Here is a 25,866-nt window from a genome sequence, read left to right as displayed (position 1 = left end):
TGTGTGGATTATTGTGTACCTCTGAGAACATACTGGACATACCCAAACCAGAAGACATGGATGAACCAGGACATTCACAATTTGATGAAGGCTAGATCTGTGGTGTTCAAGTCTGCCGATCTAGAACTCTACAAGATGTCCAGCTAAGACCTACAGACGGCTATTTTAAGAGCAAAAGAACAATTCTAATTGAAGTTGAGGTGGAATCGGATACATGTCAGATCTGGCAGGGTTTGCAGGCCATTACTTCCTACAAAGGAAACCTAGCATCATAAATGTCTATGCTGTTTCACTCCCAGATGAGAATGGCATTAATGCACTTTGAAAGAGAGAATAAAACTACACCTGTGTGTGTGAATTCCTGCAACATCTGGCGACCATGTGATCTCTGTCTCAGATGCCGATGTCCAAGAGGGTGAACGCTCGCAAGACTTCAGCCCCTGCTAGTATACCTGGTAGGGCAAAAAGAATCTGTGCCAACCAACTGGCATGACGGTTCACAGATATCTTCAATCCCTCACTGCTGTAAGTGGAGGTTCCCACCTAGTTCAAAAAGGGATGAATCATACCAGTGCCCAAGAAAAGCAAGGTGAGCTGCCTCAATGACTATTACCCAGTTACAATCACATCAACTGCGATGAAGTGCTTTGAGAGGTTGGTCATGGCAAGAATTAACTCCTGCCTAAGCAAGGGCCTGGAACCACTGCATTTTACCTACTGCCATAATAAGTCTACAACAGATGCAATCTCATTGGAGTTTTACTCAGCCTTGGACCAAGTGGACAACAGGGTATGCCAGGGTGCTGTTTATTGATTACATCTCAGCATTCAAGACCACCAGTCCCTCAGTACCAATCAACAAACTTCAAAAGTTGGGCCTCTGTACCTCCCTCTGCAACTGGATCCTTGCCCTCCTCGTTGGGAGACTATAGTCAGAATGGATCAGAAATAATGCCTCCGCCTTGCTGACAATCAAGCACGCTTCACCAATGTGTGCTTAGTCCACTGCTCTCTCTCTATACACATGACTGTGTGACTTGGCACAGCTTAAATGCCATCTATAAATTTGCCGATGACGCAACTGTTGTCGGTAGAATCTATGCTGATCACTACGGAGTGTACAGGAGTGCGAGAGATCAGCTGGTTGAATGATGTTGCAACATCAGTAAGACTGAAAGAACTGATTGTGGACTTTAGGAAGAGGAAGTTGAGAGAACACACACGGTCCTCATTGAGGGGCCAGCAGTTTCAAGTGTCTGCATGTCAAAATCTCCGAAGGTCTATCCTGAGCACAACATATTGATGCAATTATGAAGATAGCACATCAGCTGTTATATTTCATTAGAAGTTTGTGGAGATTTAGTATGTCCCCAAAACACTCGCAAATTTCTACAGATGTACCGTGGACAGCATTCTAATTGGTTGCATCACCGTCTAGTATGGAGGGGCCAATGCACAGGATCAGAAAAAGCTGCAGCGGTTTGCAAACTCGGTCTGCTCCATCAAGAGCACCAGCCTCCCCAGCATCAAAGAAATCTGCAAAAGATGATGCCTCAAAAAGGCAGCATCCATCATTATGAATCCCCATCTCTCAGTACTCGCTTCTTTCTTATTATTATCATCAAGGAGGAGGTAGAGGAGCCTAAAGACACAAAATCAACATTTTAGGAACAGCGTCTTCCCATCTGCCATCAGATTTCTGAATGGACAATGGACCAACCCATGAACAATACCTCTCTATTTTTGCTCTCTTTTTGCACTACTTATTCAATTTTATATTTTGATATACAGTGGATTCTGGTTAACTGGCCCACATTGGGACCAGTACATTTTGGCCCAATTAAGCAGCTGCCACAATTAGTCAAATTTTCATGGAAATAGTTAAAAAGGTATTAAAAAAAAGACCAAACTACTATTTAACTGAGTAACAAATTATGTATTTAAATGAAATATAGAACAAATTAGACCACTACCAAAACAACTAGTGGTTGGCCATCGTATATGACAATGATAGAAAACCTGTGCGGAAGAGTTTTTAAAGTGGAAAAGCCATTGCACTGTTGCAGTTACACTCTCGACCTCAGAAGTCCGGGGTCCAGTGTTACTAATAGACGTCACAACTGGGGTCTTCCTTGGATACAGTGGACAACTGTGATTTCTTCTGTGCCTCGTTATGCCCTTTGTTCTTCACAAAGCATTGCAGAACCGCCTTCCTGGCTGTTGGATCTCACTGTAGATCTCCATCTGCCCCGTATGTCAGATCTGACTTCACACACTAGGAATGGTGTATCCCTAAAGCCCGATTTGTACTTCTGCGTCAAATGTACATCGCAGGTACCACATACCCTATGCCATAGGGTGACATGCACCTCCCCAAAAATGTAGATTTTATACATGATCTTTAAAAGAAAATATTTTCCACAGGGTATCAAGAATTAAAGGAGTTAGTGTATTTTGTAAGATCATTATGCTGCAGGGGTTCAACGATTGGGAAAGAAAAGCAATTTGAAAACAAATATGAGAATTCAGGAGTTTAATAAAAGTGACCATGTCAGAAAGTACAGCAGCAGATGAGTAAATAGTACCCTGCATACTTTAGGACAGAGATAAGACTTCGGGGAGAGAAGTCAGCCCTGAAATGTGCTGGAATAATAAAACCAGCAAGTGAAAATACTCATTCATATTTATAGCATTTTAGGAAGCCAAACGTTTGCCTCTAGAAACAGAATTCAGAAGATTCTTCCTTATCTATCTTAAAACTCTTATTCTGAAACTGTGTGTCCAAGTTTGAGATTCCCAGAGGATAAATGTTTCTTCTGAATCTTATAGCAAGAAAAATAAATTACCTTATTGTAAATATTGTAGGCACAACCTGCTCAATTTTTCCTCATACAGCAATATTTTCACCCCAGGAATCAACCCAGTGAACCATCCTAAATTGACTGTAAATATAGACTGTTAGGTTTGTAGGGATAGTTTTGGGGACAGAGAGGGGAGTTAGGGGTCAGGTAGGGTTTAGGGACAGAGATGTGGGAGAAATGGAGAATGGGTATCTGCTTTACATTTAAAGGTAAGCAGTAGGGGCAAGGTTGGATGTCGGGCCAGTGGACTGGTAAGGATGGTTAGGGTTCCGTTATTGGCAAGATTGCAATTCAAGATCTAGTTTTTGGGAAACCGTCATCAGCGAGACCGGCATTTGAGGGTCAAGAGTCTGGGCCCTCATTCGTCATCATCTGCAAGTCCTGGGTCAATACCCAAGATCAAAGCACAAAGGTCAATCAGAGATCCAGATCGAAGCCCCCAGGTCGATCAGAGATTCAGACTGAAGCTCGAAGGGCTCAGAAAGTTGAGGCTTGATGGCCGAAGCCCTGATTCTGTGAATCTCTGCAAGTCTACTGGGAGGTTGTGGGCCCATATCTGTGAATCCACGGGTCCATTGGGGTTAATGGGTGTACAGCGTGTACATGGGTGAGGTGGGAGGGAGGGTGGAATGGGGCTTGTTTCACTGTTGTTGCACTGTTTCTTCTTATATTCTGTTTTATTTTGTTCTGCGTTGTTCTGCCGAGCATTGTGGGCATGCTACGTTGGCAACAGAATGTGTGGCAACACTTGCAGGCTGCCTCCAGCTCATCTTTGGGTGTGTTGGTTGTCAACGGAAATGTTACATTTCATTGTATGTTTCGATGTGCATGTGATAAGTAATTCAGAATCTTCTTTAAGAGAACCAAGATTGTACCAAGTACTCCAAACCCTAAATGATTGCAAGCAGATTTCTCTATTTTATAGCTCCTCTGAATCTCCTGTAGCCCAATTTTATTCAATTGAAATACAAATAGGGAACGGTAAACAACATACAATATTAATGTAATTATGAAAATTACGAATAAAAGCAAAGGCTTACCTGAAATAAAAATTGCTGGAAAGATCTACACTTTGGAAAATTTTCACATACCTAACGGGGGAGAAAAATAAATATTTAATAGTTTTATTGTTGAATATTGAGGGACAGTAAATTAAAAGAAACATGGTAAGTTCTTGAACAATATTTCCAACTGGTCAGCTAAACTGTTGTTCCTATCACACATAAGATGCTGGAGGAACTCAGCAGGTCAAGCAGCATCCAAAGGGAGGAAGAAACAGTCAATGTTTTGACAGAAAAAGGGCCTCAGCCCAAAACCTCAACCGCTTAGTCTGCTCCATAGATGTTGCCTGACCTGCTGAGTTCCTCCAGCATTTTGTGTGTGTTACTCTGGATATCTGCAGGATCTATTGTGTTTATGTTCTTTCTATCACTTACATTATTGTCCATATGTCTTATGTAGTTCAAAAATACATTAAGAAATGTTCAGAGAAGGCACTTTTATGCAAAACTGAAAATGTATTACTTAGAATCATCACTGAGGAAGCCACTAATATTAATTCGGCACAGCCAAGAAGGGCCAAAGGGCCTGTTTCTGCGCTGTAGTTTCTATGGTTCTATGGTAATAGATCTTGTTAGGCTGAGAACAAGCATGCATAGCTCATTTTCAAAGTTTAAAAAACAATGGGCCCACTCCTCTTATCTCATATCAAGCCAAGTAATGACATGGATCATTAAGACCAAGTTTTAGAATGTGGGTGAACAGCAAGCAAAAGGGATCCATAGTTTATTATCTGGCAGAATACTAGCCAACCAAAATAGGTAATAGTGACATGTTCAATATAGTACAGTTGTACAGCAAAGTCAGTTTTCTAAAGGATAATGAACTATGCTAGCAAGTCAACCCTGAAATTTTTCCTTCCAAACATATATTACAAAGTCAAGTGATGTAACCAACACCTCCCTCATCTGTATTTACCCTCACATTAAGTCATGCTATATACTCTACAACACCTCTGAAAAAAAGCACTCCACAGGAGTATCTGAGTTTAGAAACAACTGCATCAATTTACAAAGGGCCTCATTGATAGCTTTACTAAATTTATGCATACGACTACCACTGCCCTACCCTCATCAATCATCTTTTCCACCTCCTCAAAAATCCATGCTCACTACTCCTGATAAAAGTAGGCTTTTTCAGTTGTAAATTAATCCTGTTTTTCAAACTCTTCTCCAATACTACTGAGTAAGGCACACTGACCTATAAACTCCTGATTTATCTCTATTGCCTTTCTTAAACAAAGGAATACATTGGCTTTCCTCCAGCTTCCTGGAAGCTTGCCTGAGGCTAAAGAGGATACAAAGATCTATGTCAAGGTCCTTTCTTGCTTCTTTCTATAATCTGACATAGTTCTCATCAGGCCCTGGGGTTTATTCATCCTTTTGTCCTTAAAAAATTCAACACTTCCTCCTCCTATTTTTTTTAAACATTCGCTACAATATCAGCATATCTTTCCCTGATTTTACTATCTACACATCATTCTCCCTGGTGAATATCAATACATAGTATTCATTTAGTATCTTGCCCACTTCCTCTGGCTCCAGACATATATTTCCGACTTTGTCCTTGAGTTCCTACCCTCTTTCTAGGTACCCTCTTGCTTTTTAGTGTACGTATACAGTTGATAACCTGGGATTATAAGGATTCTTGGGATTATAGGGTATGAACATCAGAAATTATGTCAATGGTCCAATTGAGCCTAGAACTGTAAAAGACCGATGTGAAAGGTTTCAAACCATGGTAAAATTAATTTAAGAACAAAAAGCAATATAAAACAGTGATAATTTATATGGGTTAGAAATTCTATCATTGTTAACAAAATTTGTTACAAGTCCTCCACTTCATAACTACACATTTATGGTAAAGATTTTAGTTCAAGACTCATTTGCACATTGAAGTCCATGAATGATATATGACAATTTTACAGAATCAGATATTGAAATCAGGTTAAGAAATATGAGTCTTGATAAAATGGTGCTTAAAGAAGAGCAATCTGATTAGTCGGTGGCCATGGAAACTGAAGCATCCATCTGGCATTTGCCAACTCCTGATTTAAGAATTATTTTTAATATTCAATCCTACTACCCATCCTCTTGCTGTTGATCTTGATTAATCTATGATTGCAATTCTAATCACTACTCATCCATCTAAATTCATCAAACCCAGAAATAATCCCTACCCTTCACCCAGCTGCACTGCTGACCCGCTGCATTTCCTGTTTCCTGCATTTTATGTTTGTGATTCATCAGTTCTGAGGTTTTCCGATCTGCATCATTGACCTCCTTATACTCTAACAACAACTCCCAATTTCTTCATCACCATGATTCCATGACCTATATTACCTGTTTACCCTCATTAGCCTGTTGCTATGAAGCTTCAAAGGAAAAAAAAAACACTTTTGTTTTAAGTGCTTACGCTGATGAGGCTTCTTTTAAAATTGTGGTACTTTGGGCCTTTTCCGGCACCAAATAATTTCTAAGCCAATGCATGTGAATTGTCCAAGTCAATTATTTGGGCATCTTACTGTATTAAGGATCAAAACTTAAACTTGTCCTGTGTCCACTTACTTGGCTTCATCTGGATGCGCAATTCGAACCGAATCATTTGGAATGTAGACACTGTTGGTGTCTTCAATTTTATAAATTGAATGGCCACCAATATCTGCAACCTTTCTTCTTTTAGTTATCAATACAATGTAGTATCCTTCTAAAAATCTGACAAATCCTACAGAGAAAAAGCATTGTTAGTCTGAAATGTAGATTATTGGATCAGGCCAAAATTCTAACCATATAAAAGACAGATTTACACTATCTTAATAGCTTAGTGGTAAAAACACATATTAGGCCACTGAAAGGACAATGATCTTACATACACTTTCTCCACAGTGCCAAATTATCAGATTTAAGCCAAGCCACTAACTGAACAATTACTCTACGTATCCCTGAGATCAACAAGGAAGCAATGATAAGAAAACCGCCGTATTTACAGATTTAAAATAATTGGGAATTATCCTTTAGTCCTATACAACAATGATAGACCCAAATTAAGAGGCACTGAAGCTGCCCAGATGGCAAAAAGTTACAAAAGAACACAAGTGTAAATAAGTTGGCCAAGCTGTAACAATGCCATCCAATGGGAAATAGTATATACAGTACTCATAACAACAATTAATTTAATTCCTCAAAACAATTCTGCCATTCGTTGATATTGTGATGATCTGCAACTTAACTCAGTAATTTTTTAGATTCAAATAAAAGATGTTGATGTCAAAATACAGCCTTAGGCCCATCAGTAATTATCCTTAAAAAAGACGGTCATGGATGGTCATTTCTGAAAACAGTTAAGATTCAAACACTATGCTGTGGGCCTAAAGTTAAACATGCCAGAATGCAAAATTTTCATCTTTACTATGGATACCAAAGAATTAGAAACATTTTCCATGGTAAGCCTGTAGGTTTTTTTGTCATCAAATGATTTATTTCATTAACTATTAAATACCCTTGTTGCCATCATGAGATGCAAAATGTATCCAGATCATAAAGTCAAGGCTCTGGATTACAGATCTAATAAAATGACCCCATCCTCTGAAACTTCACTCCCTTTATATCTATCAAAATCTCAACAGATATAGAATTGGTTTATGAAGTTAATACATTGCAAAATACTTTTCCAAACTTCTATTACCATGCTGTAGATAAGTTTCCTATCTTCCAAAAAGCTCATCTTAAATCATCACCTTAGCTCACTGCTCTACTCTCCCTACAGCCAAGACTATATGGCTAGGCACAGCTCAAGCGGCATCTATAAAACCTGGCGATGGCACAACTATTGTTGGCAGAACTTCAGATGGTGACAAGGAAGCATATAGGTGCGAGATAGATCAGCTAGTTGAGTGGTGTAGCAACAACAACCTTGCACTCAACGTCAGTAAAACAAAGGAAATGATTGTAGATTTCAGGAAGGGGAAAGTCAAGTGAACACACACCATTCTTGACTGAGGGATCAGCATTGAAAAGGGTAAGCAGTTTCAAGTTCCTGAGTGTCAAAATTTCTGGGCCCAAAATATTGATGCAATTACAAAGAAGGCAGTGCAGTAGCTATATTTCATTAGGAGTTTGGGGAGATCTGCAAGTGTATGTCACCAAATACTCTAGGAAGTTTCTAGAGAAAGTTGCAAACTCAGCCAGCTCTATAATGGCACTAGTCTCCCCAGCATCGAGGACATTTTCAAAAGGTGATGCCTTAGGAAGGCGGCATCCATCATTACAGAGTCCCATCACCAAGAACAAGCCCTCTTCTCATTGCTACTATCAGCAAGGAGGTACAAAAGCCTGAAGGCAACACCCAATGTTTTAGGAACAGCTTCTTCTCCTGTGCCATCAGATCTCTGAATGGACAATGAATCTATGTACACTACACGCAGTATTTTTTTCTATTGTACTACCTATTTAACTTTATATATTTTTTCTATTGTAATTTATAAATTTTTTAAATGTATTGCACTGTACTTCTACCACAAAACAACAAATTTCACAACATATAACAGTGATATTAAAGTGATATCAGCACATCTGTGGATGTGAACTTTCCAGTATTCAGTGCATTTACAGTGACAAGTGCATAAAAAGGGCCTGAAGAATCATTGGGGACCCGAGTCACCCCAACCACAAACTGTTCCAGCTGTTACCATCTGGGAAAAGGTATTGCAGCATTAAAGCCCCGACCAACAGGCTCCAGGACAGCTTCATCCACCAGGCCATCAAACTGATTAATTCACACTGACACAATTGTACTTCTAAGCTATATTGACTACTCTGTTATATATCTTACTGTACATACTATTTATTACAGATTACTATAATTTACACATTGCACATTCAGACAGAGACCTAATGTAAAGATTTTTATTCACGTATGTGAAGGATGTAAGAAATGAAGTCAATTCAATTAATTCTGATACTGATTCACCTGCACCTCTCCACCTGATCCAACCATGACACTAAATAAATGTGCAAAGCTAATATGCCCTGCTAAAAGTATGGTACCCAGAAATGTTCACTGTATTAAAAATACAACTTAACCACAGCTTTGAATTCATTTTTAAGACCATTTGACATAGGAGTAGAATTAGACCAATTGGCCCATTGTGTCTGCTCCTCCATTCCATCATAGCTGATTATTATTCCATTCTACCCCATTTCTCCTCCCCAATAAGGTTCGATGCCCTTACTAATCAAGAACCTAACAATCTGTTTTAAATATACCCAATGACTTGCTCCCCACAGCTGTCTGCGGCAATGGATTCTGCAGATTCACCTCCTTCTGGCTGAAGAATTTTTCCCTTTCATGTTCCTGTCCAGCAGATCTTGAGGACAATACTCCCTCAGCATGTGAGCAGTTTTTGTTATCTACACCCATTTCTAGTATGCAATTTAATTTAATATTAAGCACAAAAATCTTTTAGCCCCTATGGGCCTTCATTACTCATGAAGTATCATTTAATGGATGTCTTATTCTTACCGGCTCAGAATTCAATTACCACGTTTGCCCATATTACATAAATACTAACTGATGTTTTCATTTACAATTATTACAGTAATATTTACCTTTGGCAGTTTAGATACCTGGTTTATTATCCTATCAAAATGGTTTGTGCATAATGATGCATTCTGGGAAGTTATATCAGGAGAGGACATACATAGTTAAAGCAGGATCCTGGGGCACCCGGTAAAACAAAGACCTAGCGGTACAAGTACAGAATTCCCCCAGAAGTGACAACAGAGGTAGATAAAAAGTGATGAAGACAGTGTGTGACATGTTTGCTTTCATTGGAGAGACTCTGAGTGGAAGAATTAGGACGTCATGTTACACCTAAATAAGACGTTGGTGGGAGTGAGTGCACCTGGAGTATTTCATGTACTTCTCATTGGCATACTGAAGACAACATGATTATGCTAGAAAGGGTGCAGAAAACATTCACACAGATGTTGCCAGTACTGGTCAGTTTATTTTATAAGGCGAGGCTGGATAGGCAGGGACCATTTTTCCTGGAACAAAGGAGGCTGATGGGTTAATTTATAAAATCTTGAGGGGCATATGAGGGGCACAGATGAAGCGAATGTTCGCTTTCTATTTCCTAAGAGATGGGAGACTAGAACTATTAGGCATAGATTTAGGGTGAGAGAGCAAAAATTACTGGCTGAATTAATTTGACAACACAAGTGGGCTGAAAGGACTCCTGATGAAAAGTTTCGGCCCGAAACTTTGACTATTAATTTATTTCCATAGATGTTCCCCAGCCTGCCGAGTTCCTCCAGCATTTTGTGTGTTGCTCTGGATTTCCAGCACCTGCAGAATCTCTTGTGTTTATGATGGGCTGAAGGCTCTGCTCCTGTGCTATATTGCTTTATGCTTTATGTTCCATTTAAAAGTGACCTGATGAGTATGTTTTCCACACAGAGGGTGAGGTGTGAATGGAGGAGCTACTAGAGGAAGTAATGGAGGCAGGTACAATTACAAGATTAAAAAAATCTTTGCAGCTTAACAATCAATTATCTTTTTCTTTATCTTTATCTCTTCAAGTAGTAGAATTTTGTCCCTGTTCAATTCAATTTCCCTTTATTCTATCAACTCTTAATAAAATGATTGTGAAGCAACAACTTTTATGCCTCGTTCCTGACTTCTAAAAGAACCTTGGACTTAAGCACCAGAATCCAACACACCTTATCAATCTACACATTACCCCTACTCTCTATCTCAATCAATCTAACCAGGTAAATACCTAGACCTCAGATCTAAGAGTTTCAAAGTTTAGTATTTTGAGTTACCGCATCATATGCCTTCCAACTAACCCTATATATCACATTCCTTTGCCAATACTTTATCCCTTTCCAAAACATATTACCAGGTTTGTCAATGAAAGACCACAACAACTTGGGTGTTCAATTAGTGTGCAACAGACAACAAATTGTGCAAATGGGGGGGGGGGAATAATTAATTAACAATAAATATTGAGAACATGAGATGAGGAATCCTTGAAAGTAAGTCCATAGGTTGTGGAACATTTCAATGATGTGTAACTGAAGTTGAGTGAAGTTATCCCCTTTGGTTCAAGAGCTTAATGGCTGAGGGGTAATAACTATTCCTGAACCTAGTGGTGTGAGTCTAGAGTCTCATGTATCTTATTCTTGATGGCAGCAGTCAGAAGAGAGCACGTCCTGGGTGGTGGGGTTCTCTGAAGATGGATAATTGCTTTCCTGCGACAACACTTCATGTAGATGTGCTCAATGGAGGGGAGGACTTTATCCATGAAGAACCATGATGAAGGCAAGGCAGAGAACATTGTCCACATGAATTTGACAAGATCCCAGATGGGAGGACGGTCAAGAATTCTAGTCACTTGGCATCCAAGCTGAGGTTAGAAATTGGATTCAACACTGGCTTTCCAGGAGGAGCCACAGAGAGGTAATAGATTGTTGACTCCTTGATTGGAGGCCTGTGATTATTCGAGTGCCACAGGGATCAGTGCTAGGTCAGTTGTTGTTTGTCATCTATATCAAAGATCTAGATGATAATGTGGTAAATTGGAACAGCAAATTTGTGGATGACATCAAGATTTAGGGTATAGTGGACAGTGAGAAAAGCCATCAAACTTTGCAGTGGGATCTGGAACAGTGGGGAAAATGGGCTGAAAATGGCAGATAGAATTTAATGTAGTCAAGTGTGAGATGGTGGACTTTGAGAGACAAATCAAGGTAACTTACACAGTGAATGGTATTCCTTGAAAGTAGTGCCACAGATAGAAAACGTCTATCTGTTGAGTGTACTTTTGGTACACTGAATTTCATAAATCAAAGTACTGAGTACAGGAGTTGTAATGTTATGTTATTAAAGTTGTATAAGACGTTGGTGATGCCTAATCTGGAGTATTGTGTGCAGTTCTGGTTATCTACCTGATGGAAAGATATCAATAAGATTGAAAAAGTGTAAAGAAAATCTACAAGCATGTTGCCAGGACCAGAGGACATAAGTTATAGGAAAAAGTTGAATAGGTGTGGACTGTTATTTTGTGGAGTGTAGGCCAATGAGGAGATATTTGATCATGACAAAATTATGACTGGTATAGCTAGGGTAAATACAACCAGGATTTTTCCACTGAGGTTGGGTGACATTAGGTAATAGGTTAAATGCGAAAGGTGAAATACTTAAAGGGAACATAAAGGGAAACCTCTTCACTCAGAGGTGGCGAGAGTGTGAAATGTGCTGCCAGTAGAAGTGGTGGATGCGGATTTGACTTCGACATTTAAGAGAAATACAGGTAAGTATATGTATAGGACAGATATGGAGGGTCCAGGTGCAGGTCAATGGGACTGGTCAGAATAATATTTTGGCATGGACTAGATGGGGCAAAGGGCTTGTTTCCATACTGTAGTGTTCGGATACTATAACCCTGCATCTTAACCTAGCTGATTACAATTCCCCAGTTTCTTTCTCTCACCTTAAATGACAGAAATACAAGTACAAATTTTCATTTAAAAGGACTTGTTCCTTAATGAGCAAAACCTTTGATGATCATAGCCAGGCCATTTACATTGCTGTTTTGAAATTAGTTGGAAATAAACTGGCCCCAAGGAACATCACTATTTAATAGTTTTTTCTCGTAATCAATTTGCTGACTTATTACTTGTACTCTGAATCTTGTTTTTGAAGTCACCATCCCTGATTAATATTGATTTGCTTGGGTTATCAGGTATGCAATCCTCCCTCCTTACTCAAGTAACATTGAAAGTAATTACTCTACATCTGCCATTTTCTAACTTGCATTAAATATACCACTATAACTAGATTGAAGGATCTAGAGTTTCTGAACACCATTTTTCTTCTAAATGCAATAAAAAAGATCTATTTTGCTATGCCTTGCATTCATCTTTCCCAAAAGTTTTGTGACTTTGTCCTACAGTTGATAACATTTTTAAACAATGAATCATTTAAAGCACAAGAAATTCTGCAAATGCTGGAAATCATAAGCAACACACACAAAATGCTGGAGGAACTCAGCCGGTCAGGCAGCATCTATGGAGGAAAATAAACAGCCATGTTTTGGGCTGAGGGGACAGAAATCAGAATGAGGTAGCGGGAGGGAGGGGAAAGCGTACAAGCTAGCAGGTGACAGGTGAAACCAGGCGAAGGGGAAGGTGGGTTAATGGAGGAGGCTGCTTTTATTGAAACAGGCCTCTGCATATGTTCCAAACAAGAGAAAACCTGCAGGTGCTGGAAATCAAAGTAATACACACAAAATGCTGGAGGAACTCAACAGGCCAGGCAGCATCTATGGAAAAGAGTGAACAGTTGATGCTTTAAGGCCGAGACCCTTCATCAGATCATGTAAGATATGTATATATTAAAAGTAATCCTGTTATATTTTGTAAATGGTCTGTTATATTGGTAATCAGAATCCTATTTGTTTTTTTCTTTCTAGTACATTGATAACATCAAGGACAATTAACAAAGCACATATGGAATAAACCACATATATCGTACAAAAATGACAGACATCCTCTTCTTGTCAGGCAATTACAGAAACATTTGGGAATAAAAAAGGGACTTTTCTAAGCAAGGTCAATGTAGAAAGAAAAGCAGCTGTCAAATTCTTACCAACAATGCCAAAAGCAGACACACTTTTTGAAAGCCCAGATAGTCCCTTCTGCCCCATCTTACTTCGATTGCCATTATCAAGGCGACTTAAAAGGTCCTGAACTTCTTGCTGACTGTACACGTGCTACACCAAAACAAATCAAGTATTTTAGAATCATTATTGAAAATTCCTATGTACATTACATGAGAACAAACTGAGATCTATAATATCATATTGAGTGGAAAGAACTTGTGTTCTTGTGGCTGTTCAATTTACCAGGGGCCAGTTCCTGAGGCCAAACACTACAGAAAGGAGAACTGATGCTACTATGATGGTCATGCATTACTTTAGCACACAATTTCAAAATCAGTCCAGCAAACAAGTCAACTCTGCCTGGCACCTCCTGGTCCAAGAGCACCTAAAGAATTACAGGTTGCTGTAAACCAGTACATTTTTCTGTGCACATTTTTCTTAATTTGCAGCTGAGATTGTTCCATTTTCTGCACTTGATTGCCACCTCTGCAGCACGTCCCCCTTTATACCAGAGGAGCACCTGCAGATCTATGATACGAGAAATTTTCCTTAGACCAAACACTAGCAGCGTATTAGTTAAGACACAAAAAACCATTTCAGTCCTTCTAACTTGAGCATTTTTTGGAAGCAGGTGGTCTAGTATGCATTTGAAAACAGTAATTATAAAATCTGGCTGCTGTAATGGCACCGAACAAACCATGAGACCTACTGTGCATTTATCAGCTTCAAACTCTATTCCCCTTGAAAGAGGAATCTTTCAAATTTTATTCATCATTTTCATTCATAGGATATAGAAAAACACATCACAGAAACAGGCACTTTGGCTCACAGTCTTGGCCAGTTAATTATGCCAAATTAAATTAATCCCATCTGCTTACACATGATCCATCTCCCTGTGCATGTGCTGGTCTAACTACCTCTTACACATCACTTTTATATCGGTTTCCACCACTCCTCCCCTGTGCATCATTTTTGAGGCACTTATACCATTCCCCCTGTAAGAAAATTTGCTCTCACATCTTACCCCACCTCTCCTTAAAATGATGCCCTCTAGTCTTTGATTTTTCCATCCTGGGAAAGAGACTGACCATATCAATCCCTCTCATAATTTTAAACCTTTATTATGCTCCACAGAAAACATTCCAAGTTTCCAACCTTTCCTTATAATTAATATTCTCCAATTCATGCAACATCCTAGTGAACCTCTTCTGTGTACTCCTCAAAGCCTCTATATTCTTCTAATAATGCAGTAACCAAACTTCATAAAATCCCCCAAATGTGGCTGAAGCTAAGTTTTAAATAGCTGGAACATAGCCCCAATCAATGAAGGCAAGAACGCTGTACTAACTTCAGGTTTCTTTACCACCCTATCTACCTGCGTTCCACTTCCAGGAGCGATGAACTTGTACCCTAAGATCCCTAGCACATCAATTCTTCTAAGGGTCTTACCATTTACTGTATATCTCTCCCTCGCATTTAACTTCCCCAGGTCTAAATTAAACCTCATCTGCTATTTTCTCCGCAAATCTCGACTGACATATATCCTGCTATATCCTTTGATATCTGTTTTTAACTCCAACACTTTTTTTGTAATCTGCAAAATCACTAATCAGCCCATCTACATTTTCATCCAAATCATTTATATGCATCACAAACAACAGTGTCGTCAACAAGAATACTTGTGGAACACCACTGTTCACAGACCTTGAGTTAGAATAACACCAATCCAGCGCCATTCCGCCTTTTACAGCCGAGCCAATTTTGAATCTACCAAGTCAGTGTGGATCCCATATATCTTAATAAGACCATAAGGCATAGGAGCAGAATTTGGCCATTTGGCCCAACAAGTCTGCTCTGCCACTTCATCGTAGTTGATCCACTTTTACTCTCGGCCCCACTCTCCTTCCTTTTTCTTGCATCCCTTCATGCCCCGGCCAATCAAGAATCTATCAACCTCTGCCTTAAATATACATACAGACTTAATCTTCTATATCAGCCTATCATGAGGGTCCTGCCCTACCCTCATCAATCACCTTTGTCATCTCCTCAAAAAAAACTCAATCAAATTTGTAAGATATGACCTGTCCCACTCTAAAGTATGCTGACCAGTCCTAATTACCCCATACTTTTCCAAATGCGAATAAATCCTATCCCTCAAAATCTTGTCCTGTAGCTTACCTACTTCTAATGTATGGGGTGTATGGGGCATACAGGGAGTGGTAGCACCCTCTGGTGGCAGGCTCGTCACGCTCTGCCCAGGTATAGCTCATCCACCTTTGGTCCCCACCTACCACTCAGCTCTCACCCATGGCTCCAAGTAACTGTTTGCATGCAATAGTGGCCACACCCAAGTACACCACTTCAACAGGCAGGATAAATCAGGTGAGGGTAGCCAGGAACTTCCAACCCCAGTGAGATAGGGATATATCTACCCCAGCATGTGAAGCCAGTTCTGGCAGACTGGGCGGATGAGATCAACTACAAGATCACTCAGCCAAAGAAGTGGTGCTGCATCGCTTTGCAGAGAGTGAAGGGCATGACAAGGCACAGAAGGCATCATGGCTATCCACTGCAGCTAAGGAAGTCTCCAGTCATGACGATTTTTCATACCATTGGTCCAAGATTTTTGAGGCCGAGAGTGGAACTGCCCCAGTGCAATGGCTTTTTCATTATAAAACTCCCCCCACACAGGTTTATGTCATCATTGGAAACGACACACCAGCAACACACAGATGCAAGGCTCACCAGCCAATAACTTCTTGGATTATGCCCAAAGCCCTACTTAAACAAAGGAATGACCATGGCAAATTCCTAGTCCTCTGGGACCTCATCTGTGGCTAGAGAGAACACAAAGATCTTTCAAGGTCCCAACATTCCATCAAGCCCTGGGATTTATTATAAAGAGTTTAGAAATTAGATTATATCATATAAGTGCTCCTTTAAAGTCTACTCAAGATTCAAGATTAAACCATCAGTAAGTATAATGATTTTAATTATGTTATTCATATGCAGCTGTATGAAACAAATCATCCTCACAAAGATTTTGTACAGTCGGCCCTCCTTATCCGCGAGGGATTGGTTCCGGTACCCCTCGCGGATACCAAAAAACGCAGATGCTCAAGTCTCTTATTCAACCTGTCTCAATGCGGTGGACCTTGGGACCCAGCCGAACCCCGGACCTTATTTAACCTGTCTCAGTGCAGTTGACATTAGGATCTAGCGGTGGAGTTCTGAATCCGCAGTTTTTCTGTTCACAAAAGTAATCACGACCACGACTGAAAATAAAGTGGAAATAATAAAGCGATTGGAAAGAGGTGAAACGCCATCGGTCATTGGAAAAGAGTTAGGCTACAGTCGGTCAACGATCGGAACAATTTTAAAGGATAAAGTGCAAAAGGCCCTGCCCCGATGAAAGCCACAATTATTACTAAGCAACGCAGTGGTTTAATTATTGGGTTTTGGGTTTTTGATCCTCCACATCAACCCGGCACGGATGGAGAGCACGCTTGGGAGTGATCTGTCACTGGATCGCACTTCCTGAGCCCGGTGCTGAAACATATGTTTCTTAAGTGTTTTATATGCATAGAAAGATAAAATATATACTATATACTAAGACAAATGTTTGACTAACTGACGCTAAATAATACCGGATGTACCCATTCCAACTTACTTAGTAACAGAACTTCCGGTTTTTTATTGATCCCAATCCATGATAACCTATGCACATCCTCCAGTATACTTTAAATCAGGGGTCCCCAACCTGTTTTGCAACGCGAACCAGTTTATTATTGACAATATTCTTGCGGACCGGCCGATGCGGTGGGGGGGGGGGCGGTACGGTTGCCAATGGACAAGAGTAGCAGTCAAATACGTTGTGTTTACCCCAAGAAAGACTACAGTGACCATGAAGTCTTGCGTGGGCACCAGTGCGCATGTGTGTACATGCTGATTTTTTTTCTACAAATCGTTTTTGGCGATTCTGTTCGGGTGGGGTTAATCACGACCGGAATATAGGTGATAAGTGGCTAATACACTCAATTTCGTTTCTAAAAGGATTTATCTAACGAATTTAATATTAAACACACAGCGCATATTTTCCTCGCATGAATATAGAGATAAGTCAATTATCAGGGGAGGACAGGGGAGCTTGACGTAAGTGTTGAACGAACTTCCAGTAGAAGTGGTAGAGGCAGGTTCAATATTATCATTTAAAGAAAAGTTGGGTAGGTATATAGACAGGAAAGGAATGGAGAGTTGTGGGCTGAGTGCAGGTCGGTGGGACTAGGTGAGAGTCGCGTTCGGCACAGACTAGAAGGGCAGAGTTAGCCTGTTTCCATGTTGTAATTGTTATATCGTTATATAAGTCACTTATAAGTCAATAGCATCATAACACTTTAAGTAATGTTTGCATATTAAACAGACAGCGCATATTTTCCCCCCCGTATGAACATATAAAATCATTGCAACACACCAATACCACTGAATCAGTGGGAGCCCTGGGCTCAAGACAGTCCTATCGAGGGCTGATGGGAGACAGCGATACTCGAACGGGGTTCCTTATGTCCAGTCTATTCCACAACCTAGTTTTTGTTACATTCATTGCAGAAAACCCCGCTTCACAGAGATAAGTTGGAAATGGAAGCAACGTTTTCAGTGCTTCCGTGGCTACCTCAGGATATTCAGCCTTGACTTTGATCCGGAATGCCGGCAGAGATGTTATGTCAAACATACTTTTCAGCCCACCGTCACTTGCAAGCTCGAGGAGTTGACCTCCTTCCCGCGCTGACATGGATAACACGCGGGTAATGACCTCGCGTGTGTTCAAGCTCAACAGTGGGGGTGACAGGGAATGAGGAAAGGTGCAGCTGACTCATATCGCCAAATCATGTCGTTTCCTCGCGGCCCGGTAGCACATTCTTTGCGGCCCGGTGGTTGGGGACCTCTGCTTTAAATCATCTCTAGATTACTTATAATACCTAATACAATGTAAATGCTATGTAAAATAGTTGTTATACTGCATTGTTTAGGGAATAATGCCACGAAAAAAGTATGTACGTGCTTGAACAGCAAGTGCTGGAAGAGTACTTCCGGGTTTTCTCGATTCGCGGTCGGTTGAATTCGCACATGCGGAACTCGCGGATAAGGAGGGCCGACTGTATCTGATTCAGCATGACGCAACTGGGTCCAGAGTCATATGTTTTATCAGAACCTACAGCAGGACGGTAAACCAATCATGTTTTTCAATTATCAATTCCTAAATTGGCACTGACAGGTGAACCCTTGTGAAAAGTTTAGAAGTATTTCATAAACATTTAGCATAAATGATGGCACTTACGCGGTCATCAATAACCACCAAATCCTTTGGTTCTGTTCGGTCTATTTTTAGCACACGATATTTAGTTTCAGCATGATTGCTTCCAACCAGGAAGTATCTCTAAAGAAAATTAAGAATATAATTGTTCAGTTCACAGTTTCTCTGAAGCAAAAAAAAAATCTGATGTCTTATGGTCTTACTTATACACTTAGCGGCCACTTTTTTTTTAGGTACACCTGTACACCTGCTCGTCAATGCAAATATCTAATCAGCCAATCATGTGGCAGCAACTCAATGCATAAAAGCATGCAGATGTGATCAAGAGGTTCAGTTGTTATTTGGACCAAACATCAGAATGGGGAAGAAATGTGATCTAAGTAGCTTTGACCGTGGAATGACTGCAGGTGCCAGATGGGCTGGTTTGAGTATCTTAGAAATCGCTGATATCATGGGATTTTCACATTCAGCAGTCTCTAGAGTTTACAGAGAATGGTGTAAAAAGAAAAAACATCCAATGAATACCAGTTGTGTGGGTGAAAATGCCTTGTTAATGAGAGAGGTCAGAGGAGAATGGCCAGAGGTTCAAGCTGACAGGAAGGTAACAGAATTCAAATAACAAAGCATTATAACAGCGAAGTACAGAACAGCATCACTGAATGCACAACAAGCTGAACATTTAAGTGGATGGGCTACAACAGCAGAAGACCACAAACATATTCTCAGTGGTCATTTTATTCAGTACAGGAGGTACACTGTGGCCACTAAGTGTAATTTTCCAATTTATTTTAAGATTAAAAAGGATTCTTACTTTGAACAAAGCCTAGGATTGGCTCCAACCCTGAACACACATTCCAAAGGTCTGGATTAGTTGTTTAATATGTCAACTAATTATTAAGCAATGCAACCTAGTGCTACATTGGATGGTCCATATCATTTCTCCTAACGACTCAAATGCCTAACTCTTAGCCAATCCAACCCTCACATTTGTTCCCATAGACCAATATCGTGTTTTCAGTATTCTAAAACAGCTCCATAGCAAAATAAAATTTACTTCAGTTCTAGCAAAATTACATTGTTTCACTTTAGATTAAAGGATATTCAAACGTAATACCACTATTACCTTCCCATGTAAAATAGTAACCACATTACTCACAAAGTTAATTTTGATCAACAATACTCCATTAAAGAAACTATACACCTGAATATAAACAAAATTGCAAAATTTTTCCTCTTTGAGGAGCAATTGAAAATCTTGATTTGTGACTTAAAAGGAATACGTAAAAGGATTAAAACGGATTAAGCTCAATCTCAATCCATAACCAATTTGCTTTGAAAATCAATTTTACACCAGAGAAGTTGTTAAGGCAGCATTCTCCACACAAGCACTTTGCAGAGAATCAGTTCCACTCCTTTGCAAATTATTTTCTCCTCGTGCCTGTCTGATCCACTATTGAAAGCCATCAGTAACTATTTCAATCAATTCCAGATCATAATCATTCTCCACGTTAAAAAATCTTTTTCCTTACGTCCCCCTCAGCATCCCTCCCTGAAAGACTGAGTCATAGAGAAGTACAGCACAGAAACAGGCTCTTTGGCCCATTTAGTCCATGCTGAAAACATTTCAACTATCTACTCCCAACGACCTGCACTGGGACCATAGCCCTCCATATCCCTACTATTCATGTACCTATCCAAACTTTTCTTGAACATTGAAATCGAGCTCGCATGCACCACTTGCACAGGAAGCTCATTCCACGCTCCCACAACCCTCTGAATAAATAAGTTTCCCCTTTTGTTTCCCTTAAAACTTCTCACCTTTCACCCTTAAGCCATGACCTCTGGTATAGTCCCACCCATCCTCAGTGGGCAAAGCCTGCTTGCATTCACCCTATCTATACCCTCATAATTTTGTATACCTCAAATCTTTCCTCAATCTTCTATGTTCTAAAGAATACTGTCCTAACCTATTCAACCTTTCCTTTTAACTAATGTCTTCCAGACCAGCAACATCCTTGTAAACCTTCTCTGCATACTTTCAACATTGTTTACAATTTTTTTCTGTAGGTCGGTGCAAGACTGCAGACCCATTCCAGATTAGGCCTCACCAACATCTTATACAACCTAAACACAACATCTCATCTTCTGTACTCAATACATTGCTTTATGAAGGCCAGTGTGCCAAAGGCTTTCTCTATAACCCTATCCAACTGTGACACCAATTTCAATGAATTATGTACCTGTATTCCCAGATCCCTTTGTTCTACCGCATTCCTCAGTGCCCTACTGTCCACTGAGTAAGACCTACCCTGGTTGGTACTACCGAAGTGCGAAACCTCACACTTGTCTGCATTAAATTCCATCTGCCACTTTTCAGCCCATTTTTCCAGCTGATGCAGATCTCTCTGCAAGCCATGATAGCCTTACTCACTGTCCACTACACCCCCAATCTTGGCGTCATCTGCAAATTTGCTGATCCAGTTAACCACATTATCATCCAGATCATTGATATAGATGACAAACAACAAAGGACTCAGCACCGATCCCTGTGGTACACCACTAGTCAAAGGCCTCCAGTCAGTGAGGCGACCTTCTATGACCACACTTTGGCTTCTCTCAGAGCCAGACAACATCCACTGCCTTGCCTTCATCCATTTTCCCGGCAACTTCATTGAAAAACTCTAAAAAATTGGTTAGACATGACCTATCATGTACAAAGCCATGCTGACTATCCTTAATCAGTCCATGTCTATCCAAATACTTATATATCCAGCTCCTTAGAATACCTTCCAATAACTTTCCCACAACTGATGTCAACTTACCTGCCTATAATTTCCTGGTTTCTGTTTAGAACCTTTTTAAACAGCAGAACAACATTGGTTATCCTCCACTCCTCTGGTATCTCTCTTGTTGCTAAAGATGTTTTAGACACCTCTGTTGGGTCCCAGTAATTTCTGTACTTGCCTCCCGTATGAGACTGAGGGAACACCTTGTCAGGCCATGGGGATTTATCCACCCTGATTTACTTCAGGGTAACACAGACCTCCTCCTCTGTATTCTGTACAGGATCCATAAAGTTGATGCTACTTTGTATCACTTCTACAAACTCAGTATCTGTCTCCTGAGTAAAAACAGATGCAAAGAATGCATACAAGATCTCCCCCATCTGTTTTGGCTTCACACACAGGTTACCATTCTGGTCTTCCAGAAGATCAATTTTGTCCCTAGCAATCTTTTTGCTCTTAAGATACCTCTAGAATCCGTTAGGATTCTCCTTCACTTTGATTGCTGGAGCAACTTCATGTCTTCTTTTAGCCTTCCTGATTTCTTTAAGTGTTCTCTTGCATTTCTTGTACTCCATAGGTTCCTCATTTGTTCCTACTTGCCTATAGCAGACTGCTATGCACCTCGTTTTTTCTCTTAACCAGGACCTCAATCTCTCTTGAAAACCAAGGTTCCTTACCATTGGTATCTTTACCTTTTATTCTGACAGGCTCATACAAGCTTTGTACTCTCAAAAAGTTTCATTTTCGAAGGCCTCCCACTTTCCAAGTACATGTTTGCTAGAAAACAGCCTGTCCCAATCCCACATTTGCCAGATCATTTTTTGATATCATCAAAATTGGCCTTTCTCCAATTTAGAATCTCAACCCACAGACCAGATCTATCTCTTTGCATATTTACATTATGGTCACTGGATGCAGTGTTCCCTTACGCAAACTTTTGTCACCTGCCCTGTCTTATTCACTAATAGCAGATCCAGTATCACACGCTCTCTCGTTGGGACTTCTGCGTACTGATGAAGGAAACTTTCCTGATCACATTTGACAAACTCTACCCCATCTAGTCCTTTTACAGTATGGGATTCTCAGTCAATGTGTGGAAAGTTAAAATCACTTACTATAACAACCTTATGTTTCTTACAACAGTCTGTGATCTCTTTACAAATTTGTTCCTCTAACTCCCTAGGACTGTTGCATGGTCTGTAATATAGCACCATTAACATAGTCATATCTTGCTTAGTTTTCAGTTCCACCCATAACCCCTCAGTAGTCGAGTTCTCCAGTCTGTCCTGACGAAGCACTACCGTGACATTTTCTCCGACTAGTAACGCCACCCCTCCTCCAATAATTCTTCCTGCTTTGTCATGTCCAAAACATTGAAATCCCAGACATTCAGTTGCCAGTTCTGCCCCTCCTGCAACCATATCACTAATGACCTCAACATCATAATTCCAGGTGTTGATCCATGCCCTGAGCTCATCTGCTTTACCTACGATACTTCTTGCATTAAAATATTTGCAGCTCAGGACACTAGCCGCCCTTTTGATTCTTGATTTTGGCTGAGGTCTTACCAACATCTGCCTCCACACTCTGTCAACTAAATGTTCTGACACTCTGGTTCCCATCCCCCTGCAACTCTAGTTTAAACCTCACCATGCAGCATTAACAAATCTTCTTGCTAGGATATTAGTTCCCCTCTAGTTCAGGTGCAAACTGTCCCTTCTATACAAGTCCCATTTTCCCAGCAAGAGAGCCCAATGATCCTAAAATCTTATGTCCTTCCTCCTACCCCAACTCCTTAGCCACATATTAAACTAGAAATTCTTCCTAGTTCTGGCCTCACTGACACATGGCACATGGCACAGGAAGCAACCCCGAGATCACAACCCTGGAGGTCCTGCCCTTTAACTTAACACTTAACTCCCTGAACTCCCCATGCAGAACCTCACCACTCATCCTACCCATGTCATTGGTACCTACATGGACCACAACCTCTGGCTGTTCACACTCCCACTTAACAATGCTGAGGACTTGATCCCAAATGTCCCAAGCCCTGGCACCTGGAGGCAACATATCACCTGGGAATCTCATTCTCGTCCACAGAACCTCCTGTCCACCCCCCTAACGAATCCCCTATCACCACAGCGTGCCTCTTCTCCCCCTTCCCTTCAGAGTCACAGAGCTAGATTCAGTGCCAGAGATCCGACCAGTCTTGACTTTCCTCTGATAGGTCAGCCACACTCCTCCCACCCCCCAACAGTATCCCAAGTGATATACCTGTTGTCAAGGGGATGCCCACGGGGATACTCTGGACTGACTGTTTAACCCCTTCTCCCTTCCTGATCATTATCCAGTTTCCTGCACCTTAGGTGTAACCACCCCTCTATATGTCCTATCTATCACCCCTTCAGCTTCCGAATGAACCAGATTTCACCCAGTTCCAGCTCCAACCCCTTAATATGGATTGTTAGAAGCCGCAGCTGGATGCACTTGTTGTAGTTGTCAGGGACACTGGAGGTCTCTCTGACTTCCCACATCCCACAAGAGGAGCATTTCATTACCCTGCCTGGCATCTCTACTGTCCTAGCTGTGCAGATATAAAGAAGGGAAGGAAAAAATCTTAACCTAGAGCTTTTCTTTTCTTTCTCATTGAATTCTCTCTTCCCTGAAGCCTCGAAAAGGTGGAGCCTCAAGATCACCTCTCTGACTGCCCACTCAGATGACAGCTGCTGCGACGATGGCCACTGCGCTGGCTCCTGCCTTCCTTTAACTTGCTCGTTAATCTATCTCAAACACGGATTGATCGCTGGTCAGTGCTCTATTACACTGCTGCGACCTGCTGCTCCCTTTTCCTACTCGGACAGTGGATCCGAGTGAAATCCCTTGCTCTCAAACTTCTGATGTCTGAAATGGTTGCTGTTCAAAGCTCTATTATGATGAAATAAAATGTGAGACCTATTCTCTCAGATGCTTCTGAGAAGCCATCGATGATGGCCTCAAACTTGATGTCTAGAAGTTAGGAAATGCTAGTTCCATACAGCAGCCTGATTATGGAAGTTTGGGCAACCCTCTTTCAGGACTGTGCAGTTTCCAATTAGTTCTGCAGAGTGTCATATCTCCATAATCATTATTCTCCAATTCTCTGCCACCACTTCTGCAGTAGGAGGATTTTAAAAAAAAAGTAGTCAGACTGTATGCAATTTTCTCCCTTGCTTCTTTTAACATTCTTGGTTTTTTTTTAGGACATGATCAGTTATTCAATTTTCAGATACACGTTCTGATGGGTCAAAAGGCCAGTTTCTGTGTTGTATGACTACTTATCCTTCCTCCTGTACTATCCTACTTTATATTTCACATTCATCCTTATCAACTGCAACATAAGGAATATTCTTTTGAGGAAAGAATATTCCTTAAGAACCTTGCCCACATCCTCTCCTTCCATGCATTGGTTACGTTTTTGGTACTGAATAGATCCTATTCTGTCCTTAGCCAACGACTTTGGATCTTTGATTTTACTGACCAGTATTTGCATTCCTAGTTTCTTTTCTTTAAATTTTGGTGTTTCACTTTCTAGGCTTTTTGCGGTATCAACCTTGATGTCTCACATGGTCCCCTGTTTGCCCTTCCTTACTCGATAAGTTCTTTGTTACCCAAGGGGCTCTGGGTTTGGTAATCCCTCTTTTGTTGGGCCATGTTGGTTCCAAAATATTGGAATGTTGTTGTTACGCCCACCTGAGATGAGATTGATTTACCTTCAAATGACCACTTCCAGATCACTTCTGCAAAATCATTCTTAGTTTAATAAAAATGGTCTTCACTAGTTAAGAACCTTTAGTCCTATTTTTAAACTAAGCTAAATTTCAGAAAAATAGCAAAAATATTAGCACAATAATTACTGAATCATAAGAAAAATGTGTTTGAAACGCACTGCTCGAGTTTCATACAGAACCAGCTTCTGCACACAGCTGATAATTGGCTGTACTGTTGGCATGATGATAAAAAGCCGATTCCTGACAGTGTTATCACATCGCCATCCTCTGAGATCAGATCTGCAGCAATCCCTAAAAAAGTGAAGAAAATAGAAAGTTTTTCATCGTACATAGCTCTTAAAAAGACATCCCTTTATAGCTTTGGTTCAGTACTATTGCTTTCTTCTCTCATCTCTCACTATTCTACTCTTTCTAT

At 40.6% G+C, this 25,866-nt stretch overlaps 1 protein-coding gene across 1 annotated transcript in view; it reads right to left on the bottom strand.

The window, feature by feature from the left end:
- fig4a (FIG4 phosphoinositide 5-phosphatase a) overlaps positions 1 to 25,866 on the bottom strand; it is a 112,734-nt gene that overhangs the window by 81,723 nt on the left and 5,145 nt on the right. Inside the window, exons 2-6 of the mRNA XM_072246364.1 lie at positions 25,610 to 25,742; positions 18,923 to 19,021; positions 13,575 to 13,698; positions 6,488 to 6,644; positions 3,902 to 3,952 (exon numbers count right to left, since the gene is read on the bottom strand). Of these exons, the coding sequence (XP_072102465.1) occupies positions 3,902 to 3,952; positions 6,488 to 6,644; positions 13,575 to 13,698; positions 18,923 to 19,021; positions 25,610 to 25,672 (494 nt within the window). The 5' untranslated portion in view covers positions 25,673 to 25,742. The remainder of the gene's footprint in view (positions 1 to 3,901; positions 3,953 to 6,487; positions 6,645 to 13,574; positions 13,699 to 18,922; positions 19,022 to 25,609; positions 25,743 to 25,866) is intronic.

This window comes from Mobula birostris, chromosome 2 (assembly GCF_030028105.1).
Source record: "Mobula birostris isolate sMobBir1 chromosome 2, sMobBir1.hap1, whole genome shotgun sequence".
Classification (NCBI taxonomy): domain Eukaryota; kingdom Metazoa; phylum Chordata; class Chondrichthyes; order Myliobatiformes; family Myliobatidae; genus Mobula; species Mobula birostris.
This window is presented reverse-complemented; position numbering and strand designations above follow the sequence as displayed.